At 34.0% G+C, this 18,368-nt stretch overlaps 3 protein-coding genes across 3 annotated transcripts; 2 read left to right on the forward strand and 1 right to left on the reverse strand.

The window, feature by feature from the left end:
* The first annotated feature begins 5,368 nt into the window (after positions 1 to 5,368).
* Positions 5,369 to 10,814, forward strand: LOC104245452 (5'-methylthioadenosine/S-adenosylhomocysteine nucleosidase). Its single transcript, XM_009801060.2, has 8 exons — positions 5,369 to 5,676; positions 5,791 to 5,854; positions 7,091 to 7,182; positions 7,882 to 7,988; positions 8,319 to 8,393; positions 8,888 to 8,962; positions 9,716 to 9,808; positions 10,209 to 10,814. The coding sequence occupies exons 1-8, from the start codon at positions 5,577 to 5,579 to the stop codon at positions 10,404 to 10,406; spliced, it is 804 nt and encodes a 267-aa protein (XP_009799362.1). The 5' UTR covers positions 5,369 to 5,576; the 3' UTR covers positions 10,407 to 10,814.
* A 454-nt stretch (positions 10,815 to 11,268) lies between these two features.
* On the forward strand, positions 11,269 to 14,875 carry LOC104245453 (type III polyketide synthase B). Its single transcript, XM_009801061.2, has 3 exons — positions 11,269 to 11,471; positions 12,052 to 12,643; positions 14,383 to 14,875. Exons 1-3 carry the CDS (start codon positions 11,294 to 11,296, stop codon positions 14,783 to 14,785), a joined length of 1,173 nt encoding a protein of 390 aa, XP_009799363.1. The 5' UTR covers positions 11,269 to 11,293; the 3' UTR covers positions 14,786 to 14,875.
* An 846-nt stretch (positions 14,876 to 15,721) lies between these two features.
* On the reverse strand, positions 15,722 to 17,736 carry LOC104245457 (snakin-2). Its single transcript, XM_009801063.2, has 3 exons — positions 17,599 to 17,736; positions 17,120 to 17,165; positions 15,722 to 16,159 (listed from the first exon to the last, which is right to left on the reverse strand). Exons 1-3 carry the CDS (start codon positions 17,683 to 17,685, stop codon positions 15,978 to 15,980), a joined length of 315 nt encoding a protein of 104 aa, XP_009799365.1. The 5' UTR covers positions 17,686 to 17,736; the 3' UTR covers positions 15,722 to 15,977.
* Between the last annotated feature and the right edge of the window lie 632 nt (positions 17,737 to 18,368).

The raw sequence follows: 18,368 nt of genomic DNA on the forward strand, positions 1-18,368 counted from the left end.
ATTCCACTAAAAAACTGCAATTAAACTCCTCAATATGAATTTCTAAAATTCAGTAACACTTATTTTAATTCCCTATGTTAAGATCTCAAATACCAGTTAATTAAATTAAATCACTGAAAATTTAATATAATCAACTAATTTAATCCTTTATAATTCCGCTTAAACCATTTCATGTGAGGGATACAAAATTCACCGGTCGGGTTTTCACATGAAAGCTTATAAGCTTACATAAAGGGGGTATAATCAAACTCAAAATCGAGTCATGGATTCTATCAACTAATTATTATTTCACAAATGTTATTCGTTATTATCCAATCTATTAGGCATACACTAACTCTGAATAGAGTCGTACCTTTTGATAAATCAAAACAATAAACAAATTACATTGATCATAATAATTATATCAAGATTATGAGTATAAGTTCATTTAATGAATTAGAGAAAATATTTTATATATATTCAGTACAAAAACATATTTCTGTATTTGGTCCATTCAATATACACTAAGTATACTAGCACAAGAAGTCGGAGTAAAATCACTCCCATAATCAAGACAAATTATACTATAATCTTGTGCTACAATCATTAAAATATTTTGTCCAATAACATCTTTGATTGTGAACATAGTTTATTAATTATGAGAACCGACAATTTAATCTTTTGTGTATGAGCTAAGACTCCATACACTAAATTGTCTACTATATAACTAAAAGGACACACATGTAACAAATGATCTATTTAAAGTAGGACTTTATTGAATTGAATAAAGTAAATAAACAATTGTTTCATAAAGAATAAAACAAAATACTATGTCTAAATCGCATAGTTAATAGTATATTCCAACAGTTGCAGATAGAGACAGACCTAGGATTTCTAAAATACGGGTGCAGAAAGAAGAAGAAAAAGCACTAAGTTGGTATTGATCCTTGTTCCGTTGGTTAAATAACCCAATATTCAACTAAGTACACCACTCAACTCTTTTGGAGCATGGGTGGTGACAGATAATATTAGATCAATTCTAAAAAATATATAGTATAAAATGTGAGCGTTACTGTGTTAAAACAAAAATCAGAAAACTGTTAGAAGAATAAAGAAATGTATAAAATAGTAAAGAATCAGAAATATTCCGAGTCCATAATTTTTTTGTGCGTCCTTAAGGAATTTTAACCCCCTCACACGTTGCCAAGGTAATGGATTAAATCCTCCCAGGATAAAACGGAATAAACCTTCCTGCAACAGTGACAATACAAACTGCAGGATACCAACGAACTCAAAGAACGGAGCAAAATCACACTTACGAATTTGAGAGAGAGAGACTGCGAATTAGGATGCAGTATATTCAGAAAGAAAGAAGTTCTAGAGTGTTTTTTCGTATCTTGAAGATGCAGCCTTGCCTCAGAATTTATAGGCAAATATCAGAAGAGGTGTCTGGGAAGGTGCCTTTTCAGAAAATACGCGGCCTGCCGCGGTTCTACCGCGATCGTGGCCAGAGAGCCTCTCTGAATCTGACTGCCGCGATTCTACCGCGGTTGCGGCAGAACCGCGGCCAGCGGTGCATTTTCAGTAGTAATTTCGATCGATCATTTGACGAAGCCGAAGCCAAAGCCAAGCGACGACGGCGGCGCGAGAGTTCATTCTCTTCAACTCCTTTTAAGAGCTTTAAGAAGTGAATCTATATATAAGCACACAAATGTGATTGTCCTTCACCAATGAGGGACAAAGTGCAAGACAAAAGTTCACTTCTTCAAATTTTTATTTTCCATCCATTTTATTTCCCTCCATTTCCAATTCACACTTCTTCTACTTTAAAGCCCAATAGCTTAAAGTCCAACATAAAATACCCAATATGACGGAAAGACCATTAGTTCATGTACATAAAAACTACGGAAATGATCCAATGTTTCTTTTTTTCGCTTTTAAACCCATCCCGCTAGTTGTAAAAGTTGCTTGCAAACCTCCTTTTATCTTATCCTACATGATGTGTATTTGACGGAACAGAAATCTAATGCTTATATATTATTAGTGATTGGGGAGAAAATATTACAGAAATGAAAAAAAATAATTTAATAGACAATGCTTTTGAATTCTAGAATGTTGCGAAAATTATAAAGGAATAGAATAGCTGCATAAGGTTCAAACCTGAAAGAATGTGCTATTAATTGAGACAAGTGATGTGTTATTGCTATTTTGTTTGAAATAAATTTGTATTTGTTTGGTTTATAAAGAAAACTCTTATTATAAATCAGTGAATTTTATGGAGTATAATTCAAAGAATGCTCTGAGATATACTCACTTGTTCCGACTCAACACAATGCAATATAGTAAATATCATAGCTAGCCGGTAGGGATGTTCAAAATCGAACCGAAACCGTTAACTGAACCAAACCGATGGGTTATTGGCTTATTGGTATCAGATTATCAGGGTAATGAATGATGAACGGATTGAGATTTTATAATCAACGGCTTTACAATTTGGGGATGGATCATTCAATTTTCTTACCGGGTAAACCATTAACCCATTAAGAATTTTTATATTTACACTTTTACCCCTATGTATATAAACTTTACTACGTTATTGCATAAGTAGTTGTACATAGAATGATAGAAGTGTCGGTAGCTAATGGAAGTCGTCTCTAGCTTCGAATGAATTATGAATGGACATGGACGAATTCTTTTCTAGGCTATAGTATTACCTTCGTGGATAACAATGCTAATGGTATTGATTGTTCAAAAACTAATAGAGACAGTTTGAACTATGCATTTGGCCATTTATTATTGATTGTTCAAAAAAATTCTATTTAGTTAAGCTGATAAACTGCCTGACAATCGTTAATTCAATACCAATCTGCCCATTGACATATTGGATGGCTAGCGGACTACATTTATAATTCAATAACCGATAAGTCGAACCGCTAAGCGTAATTATCCGCCTTATCTGCCCAATAAGCACCCTTACTAGCCGGCCACATATAAGGCTCAATGTATTTCTCACTGACCAAGTGGCCAGGTAATAATAAACTCTCACATACGTAAGGCCAGGTAAATGTAAACTCTCGCTGACCAAGTGGCCAGACAACAATATACTCTCACTGACCACAAGGCTAGGCAAATATAAACTCTCTCTGACCATAAGATCAGGTAATAGTATCTCTCACTGACTAAGTGGTCAGACAAATATAAACTATCATTTACCAAGTGGCCAGGTAAATATAAACTCTCATTGAACATAAGGCCCTACAATAATATCTCTCACTGACCAAGCGGACAAGCTACAAAAAAAAAAATATATACGATGTTGCATATCATGTATTTAATAGGCATTCAAAAATTCAAGGGCAAAAATTTATCCCTTATTGATGGGTTGGCTTGCCATTTCGGTCGTAAATCCAATTCTCTTTGGACCAGAATTATCGCCTCCAAGTACAAATTGACCTCTCTCCTGGCCGCCATTCCCCTTCCAAGTCCACGAGATTTCTCTACCTGAAAAATTCTCCACAAAGACCTTTCCTTTATTGCACCAGCAATTAAGTGGCACATTGGCACTAGAACCTCTATTAACATCTGAAATGATATTTGGCTATTCAATAACTCCCCGCTTTGTAGCCTTATTCATGGTCCTTTAACTCTTAATGAACAATTCCTTATACTGGATCACCTTCAATCCAATGGTAATTGGGACACCAATACCCTTTCCTTTGAACTACCTGAAGATATCTCTTTTCTCATCCATAATGAGTACTTTAATCATACTTTTCCACGGCCTGATACATATTGTTGGCTTGCTAATTCTACAAGCTCCTTCTTCGCTAAATCAGCTTACCATCTTTATCTTGCCACACATTGTAATCTTCCTGCCGACCCGTCTGATACTAAATAGATTTGGACCCTTCATATTCCCAATAGAATTAAAACTTTTCTTTGGCTACTCATTCTTAATCGGCTACCTACTGCTTCATATTTGTCATCTATTAATGTTCTTCAACCATCCTCACTGCCACTCTTGTGCGAACATACCTTAATCCCTCCATCATCTTTTCTTTGAGTGCATTCATACCATTTGAAATTCTTTAATATTAACACTACTAACGTTATTTCCTTCACTGCTTGGCTTAGAATGCACTGTACCAACACTCACCAGTCTTTCACCTACCAAGGAATTGAAGTTCCAAAAAACTTTACTTACCCCTTTCATCCTTTGGCATATCTGTACTAACCGAAATCATAACCTCTTCAATAACTTGCATATACATGTCTCCATAAAAAAATTCTCTTCCATGTGATCGAATTTCATTGCCTCACTCCATCTCCAACTCCCCATCCCATTTCCACCCTCGAATATATTAAATGGCACCCGTCCACATCACCTTTTTTAAACTTAATGTTGACGGTGGTTTTAATCTCATCACTAAGATAGATGGTGTTGCTGGAGTATATAAAAACAATCAATGCCGGAGGATTCGTGGTTTCTCCACAATAATTTCGTGCTCGTCAGCACTTGAATCAGAATTACAAGCCTTGTTGATAGGATTGAAAATGGTGAACAATTCCACATATATCTACTACAGATAGAAACGAATTCTCAGGTAATGTAAAGAGCCATGCACGCAGGGACTGATCTTTACTTACCTATTATTTTAGAATGCAAGTCATTACTGATAATGCTAGCACATCCGAAGCTTCAACATATTTACCGTGAAGCCAACACTGTAGCGGATCTACTTGCTAAGCATGACATGACTTTAGCTCCTTGTGCAAGCCATCAACGTTGTCATCCTCTACATTATGTAGAACCCCACTTTATGCTTTACTTATTTTCAATAACGGCAAATGGCTAACTATATCCCTCTACTTTCAAATATTATTTACATGTACCCCTTGTTATACTATTTGGCTATTTATACCCCTATCGTCATACTATTGGGTTATTTATACCCCTACTATCATACTTTGAAACAAAAATTTCCCCATTTTGAATGTGTCATTTTAATCTGGTGCTCCCACGTGACACTATCCAAAATAGGAATATTTTTGTTCCAAAATATAACAATAGAGGTATGAATAACCCAATAGTATAATGAATGGTACAGATAAATAATATTTGAAAGTAAAAAAAGCATATTTGATCCTTTGCCGTTTCAATAATAACTGTTCCCAAACTTATATCGCCAGAACAGCCCCCTATGTAAAACCGCTGTTACTTGTCTTTATTAACTTTTAATAAATATCGGTATTAGCAAAAAAACTCTATCTCTGTACAACCTTTTGCACACCTTTCCAAAATAGTTAAAATTTCATTCAAAAGATTCCTCTAAAAATTGTCGACGGAGAAAATTATCGTCAGCCACTTGTCCAATTTCTATTGGTTCTTGGGATGGGTCGGTGGGACATGTGGGTCCTCTTAAACCCACATTTCCAGTCAGTGCTGTTTATAGTACTCTAATAATGGCCTATCACGCCTGTTGTATCTGTTACAACTTCGATTCTCAATTTCTCAATTGCAGAAGTTGAAATCGAAGAGTAGATTTAATTCAGCTTTATATTCGTAAAGAAGTATAAGGAAAAAAAATTGAAAAAAAATGGCTCCTCCTCCTCCTCCTCTCGGCGAAAAGTCATCAGAAGTCAAGGAGTCCGCCGCCGTCGATAACCGCCCTATCTCCACCATCGTCTTCATCATCGGTACTTTTTAATTTCTACTCTCTTTGTTTGCTCTATATGTGTAAGTATTTTATCTGATAGTCAGAAAAAAAATCGTGTTGATGGTATGAAAAAAATTAATCTTTGAATCGGCAGCTATGCAAACGGAGGCGTTACCTCTTGTAAACAAGTTTCAGCTCACCGAGGACCTCGATTCCGTGTAAGTTCTCTTCTATCTTATTTTGAGGCTTTTACTCACTCAACAACAACAATAACAACAACCCAGTATAATCCCACTTAGTGGGGTTTGGGTAGGATAGTGTGTACGCAGACCTTACCCCTACGCTGAGGCAGAGAGGCTGTTTCCAAATAGACCCCCGACATTCTTCCCTCCAAGAACTTCCCGCTTTGCTCTTGGCGAGACTCGAACTCACAACCTCTTGGTTGGAAGTGGAGCAACCCCTCTTATCGCTTTTACTCACTCAAAAGGTGAATAAATTATGTACGGAATCACAAGTAAAAAGTTGCTAGAGTTTTTCTTTTTTCACTTTTCCACTTATCTTTTCATTATTCCTGGCGGATGTTGAGATTAAGAGTATGAGGACTCTAAGACTTCTAATTTTAGTTGTAACTTGTCCTCATTACTTTTCAACAAAAAAAATTGTGATTTTGGACATGACTTGTTCATTTTTAAAATATAATATACATATTTTAATAAATCACAATTTCATAGCTAAAATTATTCTTTAACAATGTTGAAATATGTAATCAAAGTTAAAAAAAATTGACCTTTTCTTTAGAAACAGAGTGATGAGTGTTCCCTTTGAGATTAACAACTAAATGTGAAGATAACCAACTAGCTGAAGAAATGAAGTAGTAGTAGTTACTATTAGACAAGTTTTTGAGGTGGTAAATATTTTAGATGCTAGAGCTCTTACCAGCAAGAACTTGTAAGGCTTGTCAATTAGGTAATTGGAGTCTTAAGGTTTCACAATCTTTTGAGGAAGCAAGAGCTCTACTTACGAGAGATTTTGCTATTGGACAGAGGGAGTAGCATTTATGTATAGGGTTTAAAGTATGTTATGCAAAGTGGCAATAGAAATGTTGCAAAAGTGTTTTCCTGTTGGATCATGTGGTATTCGGTTGCATGTTAAACAAAATAGCAAGATTAAGATACGTTATGTATGCATTAATACTCATTCAAACTTTGAAATATTTGAGGATGATTCATTTGATTTGGGAAAAAAATGATATCCTGTTAGAAACAAGATTTTCTAAGAGAACTTTTGGATCTTTAGTCTCTTGAAAAGGTATGTTATTATGCCGACCAGGAACCTCCATGTTTTCCATACACTCAATTGTAGAGTGTGATTATCTGTGCAGTAAATGTTCACCATGTTTGGTGGTTTGTTTTACTGTCTTTTCTTAGATCTAATTTCTGACGTACACAATGCAGGTTCCCAAAGGGAGTCCCTTGGGTGCGGTTCTATGGTAATTACAAGGGTCTCGCCATTAACATTGTTTGTCCTGGGAAAGACCCAGCATTGGGTAGGGTAATTTCATCTTGAAACTTTTTGCATTGCTGATTTTATTTTATGAACTTTGATGCTTATCTAAACGGATACTTTTGTGGGGGTTCTAATCTTCCAAAAATCTGCCATGTCCATATTTTATCTGCTTTCCTATATTGACCATATTTTGGTACCATGCTATAACTGTAGAAGTCTTTTGCACCTTTCCACATAATCAGATCTCCATGCTTCACAGCCACCTAGCTCCAGAATTTTCAGTAATGAAATCTGTCCTTTTACCTCCTAGCAATTTCTTCTAAAGGTGATATTCCAACTGCATAGTCTTTGCACTGAGTTATGGTAGCTTCTACATTTTTGGTGAAGATCTGGAAATTCATCTTTGAGACGCATATGGCCTAGCCACTGAGTTTATGTTTGCCTAGACTTGATAGTTTTATTCTTCAAAAGCTAAAATTGCATTTCCAAGAACAAGGCTTTATTTTTTCCAAATCTCTACTACTAGAAAAGTAATTCTTAGAGCTAATAGAGGAGATGTGGAAACCTTCCTCTTGCTTGAAGAAACTATCCGAGACCATTAAGTGTCTGATGCTCTGATTAATTTGATGTTTTTAATTTGCGCGTTTGTATGTTTTCATATATCTCGAATAGTTTGTATGCATCAAATCTAGTTGTGTCCTAAAATTTGTAGAACTAACTTATGAGTGGTCTAACACAGGGGTCGATGGTGTGGGCACGGTTTCTGCATCTCTTGTGACATATGCTTCTATCCAAGCATTAAAGCCAGACCTCATCATAAATGCTGGCACAGCAGGTGCATTTGGGGTAAGATTTGTGCCTATAAAATAATCTCCCTTACTATTTCCCTGATACTCCCTCTTTCTCAATGTATTTGTCTTATCTCTCTTATCGAACGCTGATGAGATTAATTGTCTGTGCAAAATAGGACAATTCATTTTTTTCCCAGTAAAATGTAGATGTTTAGAAACTACACAAAGATAACTATTTGCAGCTTGTCCATTTAAAGATGTGAAAGAACACATTTACAAAATCTTTTGTCAAATATTTTTCCTATCCTTTCCTCTATGTTGAGCAAACCCTGTATAAGTTATTCTTTTGATATGTTAATTTTGACTGACGTTTAGTTATTTTCAGGCCAAAGGTGCTTCAATAGGAGATGTGTTTCTTGCATCAGAAGTTGCTTTCCATGACAGAAGAATACCAATTCCAGTAATGTTCATTTCCCATCCTCTTTCTCAAATTTTTTTTCCTTTCTCAAAAAAATGTTCATTTCCCATACTTGCTTCAGGGCTTTTGAATTCTGTATGTTGTGCAAAAGAAACATATGGAATGCAGGAAATAGCATCAAAATTGACACTAGGGTGACGAAATATTTGCCTTTGCTACTATACCTCTAACAAGAGATCACAATTCCCGTTATTATTGTGATTAAGCTTCTATTGTTAACGTCTTTTCCTGTATATTTACTGGACTTGGTGCTTCAACAGTGCTAAGGAAATAGGGATTGATAATTTTATCAACCAAAAAAGAAAAAGAAATAAAAGAGAAGAGGAGATGTGGATTGATAGCCAAGTGAAAGAAATTCCTTGTTTTATATTGGAAACCTCAACAGATGATTCACCTACTTTCTGATTTGGATAGTGTTGTTCGTAACATCATCAGCAAGTAACTAAAGGTTGTTGGCTGCACTCGTGCACCTGCAGGTATTTGATATATATGGAGTTGGATCGCGGAAGGCTTTTGCTACACCCAATCTTCTGAAGGAGCTTAACCTAAAGGTAAACAGTGTTCACCTGTGCATATGAAAGAATCAAATCTAATAGCTCATAGCTCGCATGCTTTGATATCTATCCTTGTCTACGGCTGGTGGATGTACTTTTTGAGTGTGGCTTTGGCTGCTTTGTCATTGAGCTAAAATTATGTGGGTTCAAATTGTCCTTTGATTGTCATTTTGTCGAGCTGGATGGTGGTTGCATTTTGCTACAAAATCAACACACTACGTCTCAATTCCAAAGTAATTTTGGTTGATTATATGAATTCTTAATATCCTTTCTGCTCCATTTTGATTCATTAATATGAAACCTTCCCGCAATCCACTTTGTGCCAGTATTGCACATTACCTGCTATCTTCTTCCAAATACAACATTTGAATATAGACCAGCTAGACAAGTCTTACCAACTTAAGATGTGGTAACTTTTTATCCTGTGATGTCTATCTTTAATTGGCAGATTTGCCTGCTCATGAAATCGGCATGGGAAAATGGAACGTGCCAAATTTCTCTCATTTTTAAAAAACGGTTTCTTCAAGAAATTTATTGATGAACTATTGTAGCTTTGAAAGACTTTTGTCTACTTGCTGTTTTGTCAATTTATTGATTTCCATGTCTACACTTGTTTCCACTATTAACTTCTGATTTTTTCCTGGCTCGTTAATAGTGCTCATGTACTTGCAAAGTCATTACATTTACTTTGGCATATCTTAATAGCATTAAAGTTTAATTTATCGTGAAATTTGGCTGTTCTCGTTTCAGGTTGGCAAACTGTCCACTGGTGACTCTCTAGATATGTCTCCAATGGATGAAGCATCTATTGTTGCAAATGATGCAACAGTTAAAGACATGGAGGTAACCGTCTAAATGTCTTAAGTTCAGTATGTTTTGTTCCAACTATTTAGCGGATGTCAAATATTGTTATGCGGACCCATTAATATGTGTCTGCTCTTTCTGTCTAGGATGTCCGTATTTTTAGCATATAAGATCCAAGGGTTGTAAGTAACTTATCGGAAAAAAATAAAATAGGAAGAAGATCCAAGGGTTGTAAGTAAATTCTCTAGCTCCACATACTGCATAGATCACATAAACTCGTCTTCTAAGAAATTTAAATCTCAAGGTTCACTTTTCTTATAATAATAAAACAAATCCATGTGGTAACTGTAATATTTGAAAACTGTAATTGTACTGGGTATTCGTTGTAGCTTTGGTTTTTATTGTTAGGGCATGGATTTCTCTCTTTTTTGGGTTTCAGGGAGCAGCCGTAGCTTATGTGGCAGATCTGTTGAAAGTTCCTGTCATTTTTCTGAAAGCTGTAACCGACATTGTGGATGGTGATAAACCAACAGCGGAGGAGTTTCTGCAAAATCTGGCAGCAGTAACAGCTGCTCTTGATCAAACTGCCACCCTAGTTGTTGATTGCATCAGTGGGAAATGCTTGTCCGAACTGTGATTTAATCTTATTTCATCCCGTACGTGCTTCAGCGGGAAACGGACAATACTGGGTTTCCAATATCGGTGGTCTCATTAGGTAACATTCAGATTTCTGGGCAGTGGAAATGTTATGTTCCTTCGAACTGCATAATATTCTTCTAGTGTGCATTGCATCAGCCTCATATTGTTCCAGCTAGTTTCTAAAGGTAGCTGCTATTTTGAAACTGTTGTAAAATTAATCAAGAATTTTTATTTTAGTTGGAGTAGGGTTGTGCGGTTATGGTATCCTTATAAAAGTTTAGTGTTTTGAGAACGAATAATCCGCGAAGCACATGAACTACTGTTCAGCAACCTGAGGTTCAGTGTTGAATGGAAACCTCTATTTGTCGAATTGAATAATTTGAGTTTAATTTTGTTTAGAAGATAATTCTTGACTTTACTCTCACAATTAGTGCGTAACGATCCTTATATGATTATTAACCGCATAATAATTCATGTATCGCAATCTGTGCTTAACCAGTATGTGAACCAAACAATACTCTTGGTTTTCAAGAGCGGGCCAGCTATTATTAACAAAAAGAGATGAACGTAAACATAAGAGAAATATTTTCCAATAGTGCTGCTTTAAGGCTTCTCAACCAGAATTCAGTCGAAATAAACCAGAATTCCACCAACCACTTATCAACATCTCACAGTACTAAATCGAGATTAAACTTTTAGACTTGCCAAAAACATGAACATACTTGTTCTTCAACTAATCCCAAAAACTCCATAAACAGAAATATTTAGGCCCCTCCACATTGTGATGATATAACTAAAAACCTTTATTTAATAACAAAAACTATTTGGTAGGAGTTATAAATAGAAAGTTGTGTAACCATGGTATCCAACGGCAAGTAGTGAGTAATGGGGAGATTAGAGAAGATGGAAGGAGGGAAGAAGACCAACACTGGAAACGCTACCATTCTGGCTCTGGGCAAAGCCTTCCCTCATCAGCTTGTCATGCAAGAGTTTTTGGTTGATGGCTATTTCAAAAACACCAACTGCGACGATCCAGAACTCAAGCAGAGGCTCACTCGGCTATGTAATCTCTTTTCTTACTTTCTTTCACCCTTTTAACAGTAAACGTCGAACTAGATTGTCATGTTGATCAGGAACAGACAATCGGAGTTGTAAGCTAACCAGGACACTGTAAAGTGCCCCATTTGGTTGAATGAGTTGTTGTCGTTATATGAATTTGAGTAATCCTCATTTCATGAGCTAACTTTTGAGGTTGAGTTAGGTTCAACAAACATTTTCTTAACATGACACTTGAGCCAGACTCATCCCGGTGCTTGGTTTACCGATGTTGAGCCCCCATGTTATATTATACGGACATTAAATGTCCAGTGCTGGGGGGAGGTGTTAAATATCACAAGGTTGGAAGAACGGGTGTTGTCTCATATCGAGCAATCCCCATCTCATGAACTGACTTTTGAGGTTGAGTGAAGCCCGGTAGCCATTTTCTTAACAAACAAACTCACTGTCTTTGCTCAACCTACCTATACATAGTTGAAAATTTAAGAAAAAATGTATACTAGTAAGTGCAATATTCTCCGATTTTTACAAATTGGACTATCTGGTTCTTTTCCTTTTTTAAAACTTTTATATTGGAATGTTTGCAGGCAAGACAACAACAGTAAAAACAAGGTACGTGGTAATGTCTGAAGAGATCCTAAAAAAGTATCCAGAACTAACCGTCGAAGGCCTTCCAACAGTAAAACAAAGACTAGACATATGTAATGCAGCAGTTACAGAAATGGCAATTGAAGCCTCACAATCTTGTATTAACAAATGGGGCAGACCAATTTCAGACATTACTCACGTAGTATATGTTTCATCAAGTGAAGCTAGATTGCCAGGGGGCGATCTTTATTTAGCCAAAGGACTTGGTTTGAGCCCAGAAACTAAACGAGTTATGTTATATTTTGCTGGCTGTTCTGGTGGAGTCGCGGGTCTTCGCGTTGCTAAGGACATTGCTGAGAATAATCCAGGAAGTAGAGTCCTGTTAGCTACTTCTGAGACTACTATAATTGGGTTCAAACCACCAAGTGTTGATAGGCCATATGATTTAGTTGGAGTGGCTCTTTTTGGTGATGGTGCTGGAGCTATGATAATTGGCTCGAACCCGGTTCAAGATATTGAAAGGCCTCTTTTTGAATTGCATACTGCTATTCAGCATTTCTTGCCTGACACAGAAAAGATCATTGATGGCAGGTAAATGTGGTGAACGGGCGAGTTGGGTCAAAATTAGACTCAAATTAATAAAAAGGTCATGAGTCAACCTGTCCAATGTTGTTTAGGTCAAAATGAGTTGAGTCGCAATGGGTCAAATTACGAGTCATAATCTAACCAAACCCATCTAATATGACCCAATTTCCCTTCCTTTTCTATTAGTCTGCCTTTTGAAATTAAAATAACAAAGAACAATTGAAAACTAACATATTTTTCTTAAATTATTAGCCTAAGTTCCTCTATATCTAGTTAATTCTGGATCTCTATATTTGATTTTGTATGTTTGGGCTGTATTAGTCTTAGGTTACGCGCTTTGCGCATGTACCCCATCTCAATGAGTAAAATATGTTTAAAATAATATATATAAAATGTGTGTATTATATTAAAACTATGTTTGAGTTATAAAATAATGGTTTACATAATTCAAGTAAGAAAAGAATTTGTACAAGATATTTAACATTAAAATTCATATACATTTCAAATAATTAAGAATTTAATGCACAAAATTTAATTAATTAAACTTTAAAATACTAGGAAAAACTTAAATGATGATTTTGGGCAAATGATGATAATGTGCATATAGCTCCATTTATTGTTCTAATAAAATTCAAAATAAATGGTGATGATTTTGGACTTCTATTTTTGGTGCCTCTGATTACACTATTTATTCTTCTTTATTTTTGGATTAATTAATAGAATATTCTTGATTTACATAAGTTAAAATAAGGATGTAATAATAATATTTTTGTCTCCTCGAAATTTAGATATATTATTTGAAGTTGATGTGCAATTATTAAGTGTTCTTTTATTAATTAAGTTTTTCTAGAATTTAATATGGAATTACTGAGTATAATGATTTATTAGAATTTATATTTTTTTTTACATAAATATTATAGAATGAGTGCTTGTTTTTAAGGTTACAAGTTCGTTCAACTTTACATAAGGGTTTTGATCAATCGATTCACATGAATTTAAAAAGAATATCCATTGAATATATCTTTTGAAAAATATTATTGTTTGTATGGACAAATAAATTCTAAAATTATGGATATTTTTTACTCCATGTGCTTTTATCATAATTTTTCAAAGATTTATCAATTAATACAAATAACTCAATATATGAAAAACTATTGAATTATTTGTTGGAATCATTGGAAAAAGAAAAAATTTTCTTTGGTGAATTATGTACTTAGGCGGATAGCCACCACTTTTGGAATATGCTCTAATTTTTTATTTCCCATTCATAAAGACTTTAACATTTAATTTTCTTTGTTTGAGAATAGAAGTGGCAAATTCATTAATGATTTCAAACTCCTAGATATTAGTAATTTATTTATAAAAGAAGATTTAGTGCAATTAATATCATTATACAAAAATACATATTTCAAATAAGGAAGGATTTAATCACCACATTTTTAGCTAATTTTAAATAAATGACTATTGTTAGGAAGAAAATAAATAACTATTTTGTCTGGTGTGAATCTATTTTTAATGGACAAAAAAGGCGAACGACATTTCGCTAAAGACCTTCGTGCTTTTAATATAGTAGTATAGTATATAGATTTTGACTTGTCGAGTTACACTACTTTGCCTTGGTTTTTCCCATAAGTTTGATGAGTTATTTCAGGTTCAACCTGTTGAGTCAAATCAACGAACAGAGTCAAGATCCAACCCGTTTTAAGTTGGGGTGATTACTAAAACACGAATTTATTTTTCCGCAGACTTACTGAAGAGGGAATTAGTTTCAAGCTTGAAAGAGAACTACCACAGATAATTGAAGACAATATTGAGGATTTTTGTGACAAGTTAATAAGTATTACAAGATACAATAATAGAGAATACAACAAGCTATTTTGGGCAGTTCATCCAGGTGGTCCTGCTATTTTAAACAGGCTAGAAAAAAGGCTGGAATTATCTCCTGATAAATTGAGTGCAAGCAGAAGAGCATTGGCTGATTATGGAAATGCAAGTAGTAATACTATTGTTTATGTGTTAGAGTATATGTTAGAGGAAAATAAAGGCAAAAAGAAAGAAAATCAAGAACATTCTGACTGGGGATTGATACTTGCATTTGGTCCTGGTATCACATTTGAGGGTATTCTCACAAAGAATCTCACCGTTTGAGTTCTTGATTGTCAAAAAAAAAATAAGCAAAATGGAATATGACCATTTGAATATGTTAAAGAGTACTCAATTTATAGTTTTATTGTTGAAGATTTTGTTTATTGGCTAGTCCATAATACAATTTGATTAAGAGGAATGAAGTCTTTCCTTAGACAAAAAGGATGATATTTTGATCTAAATTTGATTGTCATTCATGAATTGTTTATGGATAATACTACGTCGTAAAACAAATATATATTAGACTCCAATTTAAAGCTAAGATTAGTATTAAAGTAAGGTTTGACTGTGTACGGATTCCTTTGAGCTTTTTATTACTCCCTCTCTCTCAAATTATAATAGTTGTCTCAAATTATTTATCATTAGAAGTTCAAGAGTAAATTAATTTTTTTTCCTATTCTACCCTTAATAATAATTGTTCTTGAAGACAACAAATACCTTAATTATGAGTAAGTATTAAATGAAGAGAGATTATATCTTACTCCCTCCGGTCCACAATAAGTGACCAATTTTTCTTTTTATTTTGGTCCAAAATAAATATTCATTTATATAACCAAGAAAATATTCAATTTGTTTTTTCAAAATTACCCTTATGTACGTATCCCTAAAAAGTCTTTTACTCCTCACATTAATTATGCTACAACATTTAATTAAGGGTAGTTTAGCCATCCTAATTATTTTTGTCTAGAATTTAATATTTCCTTAATGGGTGTGCCCAAGACAAATTGGTCACTTATTGTGGACCGGAAGAAGTAAGACATAAATAAATGTAAAATAATCAAAAACCATTTCTATTCAATATTTTCTTAAGGGGCGTGTAAAATAGAAACCTGACATATAATTTAAGATGAAGTATGTATTAGTAATAAATATCCACATTTATACGTACTCTGCTCGGATGGTTTTATGTGAAAAAGAAACTTCCTTAAAACAGAAGAATATCAAAAACTTATACACAAACTTCATTTATTCCACATCTCATATAATACAAACAAGAATACAAAGCATTACAAATGTATTAACTCACCAAGAGGAGAGGACACAATTCCTCAATAAGAAAAGACAAAAAATAAAAGAAGTACAGTAAAGACATTTACCACATTTTGTTTATTGATACAATATGGACAGGACCATATAATATATTGAGAAAACAGTAAGTAGCAGAGGATTTTAAAAAGAAGATTAATAAAATAAATTAAGGGCATTTGCGTCTGTTGCCGTGAGTAGTCATATTTGCATAACAAGGGCAAGTTTCAGTGTTGCCAGAAGTGCCAGGAGGAACACAGTTGCATCTAGCACAACAAGTTCCACATGCTCTCTTACACAGTCTTGGCCTTGATGATAAACGGCACCTTGCTTTACATGCTCCCCCACAATCTTTACACACGCACACACACAAAAGAAGCTCATTAATAAAGAGTGTAATTACTATATACTGACTGACAATGTATCCAAGAGCAAGGTGAGAAGTTCTTGGAGGGAAGGATGCCGAAGGTCTATTTGGAAACAACCTCTCTACCCCAGGGTAGGGGTAAGGTCTGCGTACACACTACCCTCCCCAGACCCCACTAAGTGGGATTATACTGGGTTGTTGTTGTTGTTGTTGACTGACAGTGTATACATTTTTATATTATCCGGTTAAAATGACCTACAATAACATGAAGATTTAACCCAAATAGCCGCTCATCCAAAAATTTAAACTAAAAATAGCTAGTGAAGGTATAATATATGCATAATTTATGTATTATATGTGTATAATTGTGTATACTCGTTATATAATCTATGTATATTATTAGAAAAAAAGTAAATAATGATTGTAGTCGGCTGTTTGGTGTAAAGATATCCAATAACATGCAAATAACATACTATAGCCGGTTTAAAACGGAAAGTACAAAAATATACATTGTTAATGTGTATAAGTTGAATCCTTTCTTATAACAAAACAAGATAGAATGGTTTATATATTAAAAGAAGAAAAATTAATACACGATGGTATACGATATTTGCATAATCAAGTCTGAGATAGTAACTTGAAAAAGATGGCGAGTGACATGCTAAAAACCGGTTACATGCTTTAAGAGTGTAAAAAGAAATTTATTTACACATGATCAATGAATAAAAGATAAATTCTTTTACAGAATTAAATAAAACAAAAAGTTTCTTTTGTCAGTTTTATGTAACTTTGAACAGTTTGGTTTTTCAATAGGTAATTAACAAAGCCAATAGAAACAGGACAGAACATACACGACAAAACAAAAAAAAACATGTGTGTATAAAGAAGGTGACAAAATGTTGTATGACATCAGAGAGTAATTAAAGTTATAAAGGATAGCATACCAATTTTCGGGTAGGAATAAGCGGCTTCAGAAATGGCATTGCTAGTCTGCAAAAATAAAAACATCGTCAGCGGGATTCCAGATTTAAATCCTATGAGTTCAGCTTTTAAGATCTTTAGCATTGAACTCGTTATATTTTTAAAGTTATAAGTTCAAATATATTATTTATTGAAATTATAGTAGATTTTACACATAAATTTTTGTTCCGCATTAAAAGTTATGGGTTCAGTTGAACCTGTCACCTATACGCTACATACGCCCCTGATCAGCTGAATGAAACTTGAAATTATGAAAGTAAGACTTAGTTACTTACGTAGCAAGAAAAATTTAGTATTTTCATATGGATAAAATAGTGTAGGTCGATGAAATTTGACTTCATGAAACTGCAATTCGAATTGTGACCTCTTGATTATTAAATTATCCCGTAATATAGAAAATCAACAAAATATGATATTATTAGGTTTTGATAAAAATACTTACTACTTGATCAGTTTGAATGGATTGGACTTCATCGAGGAGGAGCAAGCAGAGAACTAATGAAACAAAGAGAGTTTTAGAAATCGCCATTGGAAGTAATGGATATTTGTTTAAAGCTTAATATTTTAGTGTGATTTGATGAGAAGGAAGACCAATGGGATATTTATAGGCAAGTAGAAGTGTGTAGGTTCATCTGAGGACAAATAGAATAGAAACACCAAAATAATTATAAATTAAAGCAAAAGGAATAAAGGCAAGTACGCGGAGCTCGGTGTGGGTGTTCGAGCATTTCGGATTGGATATAAAAATTTCGGTTTGAATTTTTGATTTTTGGATTGAAGAAATGACAATTCAAATCTAATCCAATTAAGCTCAGATTGAATCGGATTTATTAATTTAGGTTTCAGATTAATCAGATTTGCATATTTTGGATTTTCGGATTTGACCTTATAAGTTGAGATATTTCTTTTTTTGATAAAAATAAATATCCAAATGAAGTACTCATGTTAAATTACCTGAAAAGTTCCTCATTCTCACCGTAATCATCCAAATAAAGTATTCAAGTAATGAAATTATTGTCAAGGAAATGCAATAGAGACATTAATTTGACCGATAAAAAGTAGCAATAGTAAAACTATGTTCAAATAGAAAATATTCTGATAGTAACTTAGTAATTAATATTGAATATATGGAATAATATATAATAGGTAGGGTATTGAACTTATTATTATTAGCATATGGATAAAGGACTAAATATAAAGTATAAAATTTTT

This window comes from Nicotiana sylvestris, chromosome 1 (assembly GCF_000393655.2).
Source record: "Nicotiana sylvestris chromosome 1, ASM39365v2, whole genome shotgun sequence".
Taxonomy (NCBI): Eukaryota; Viridiplantae; Streptophyta; class Magnoliopsida; order Solanales; family Solanaceae; genus Nicotiana; species Nicotiana sylvestris.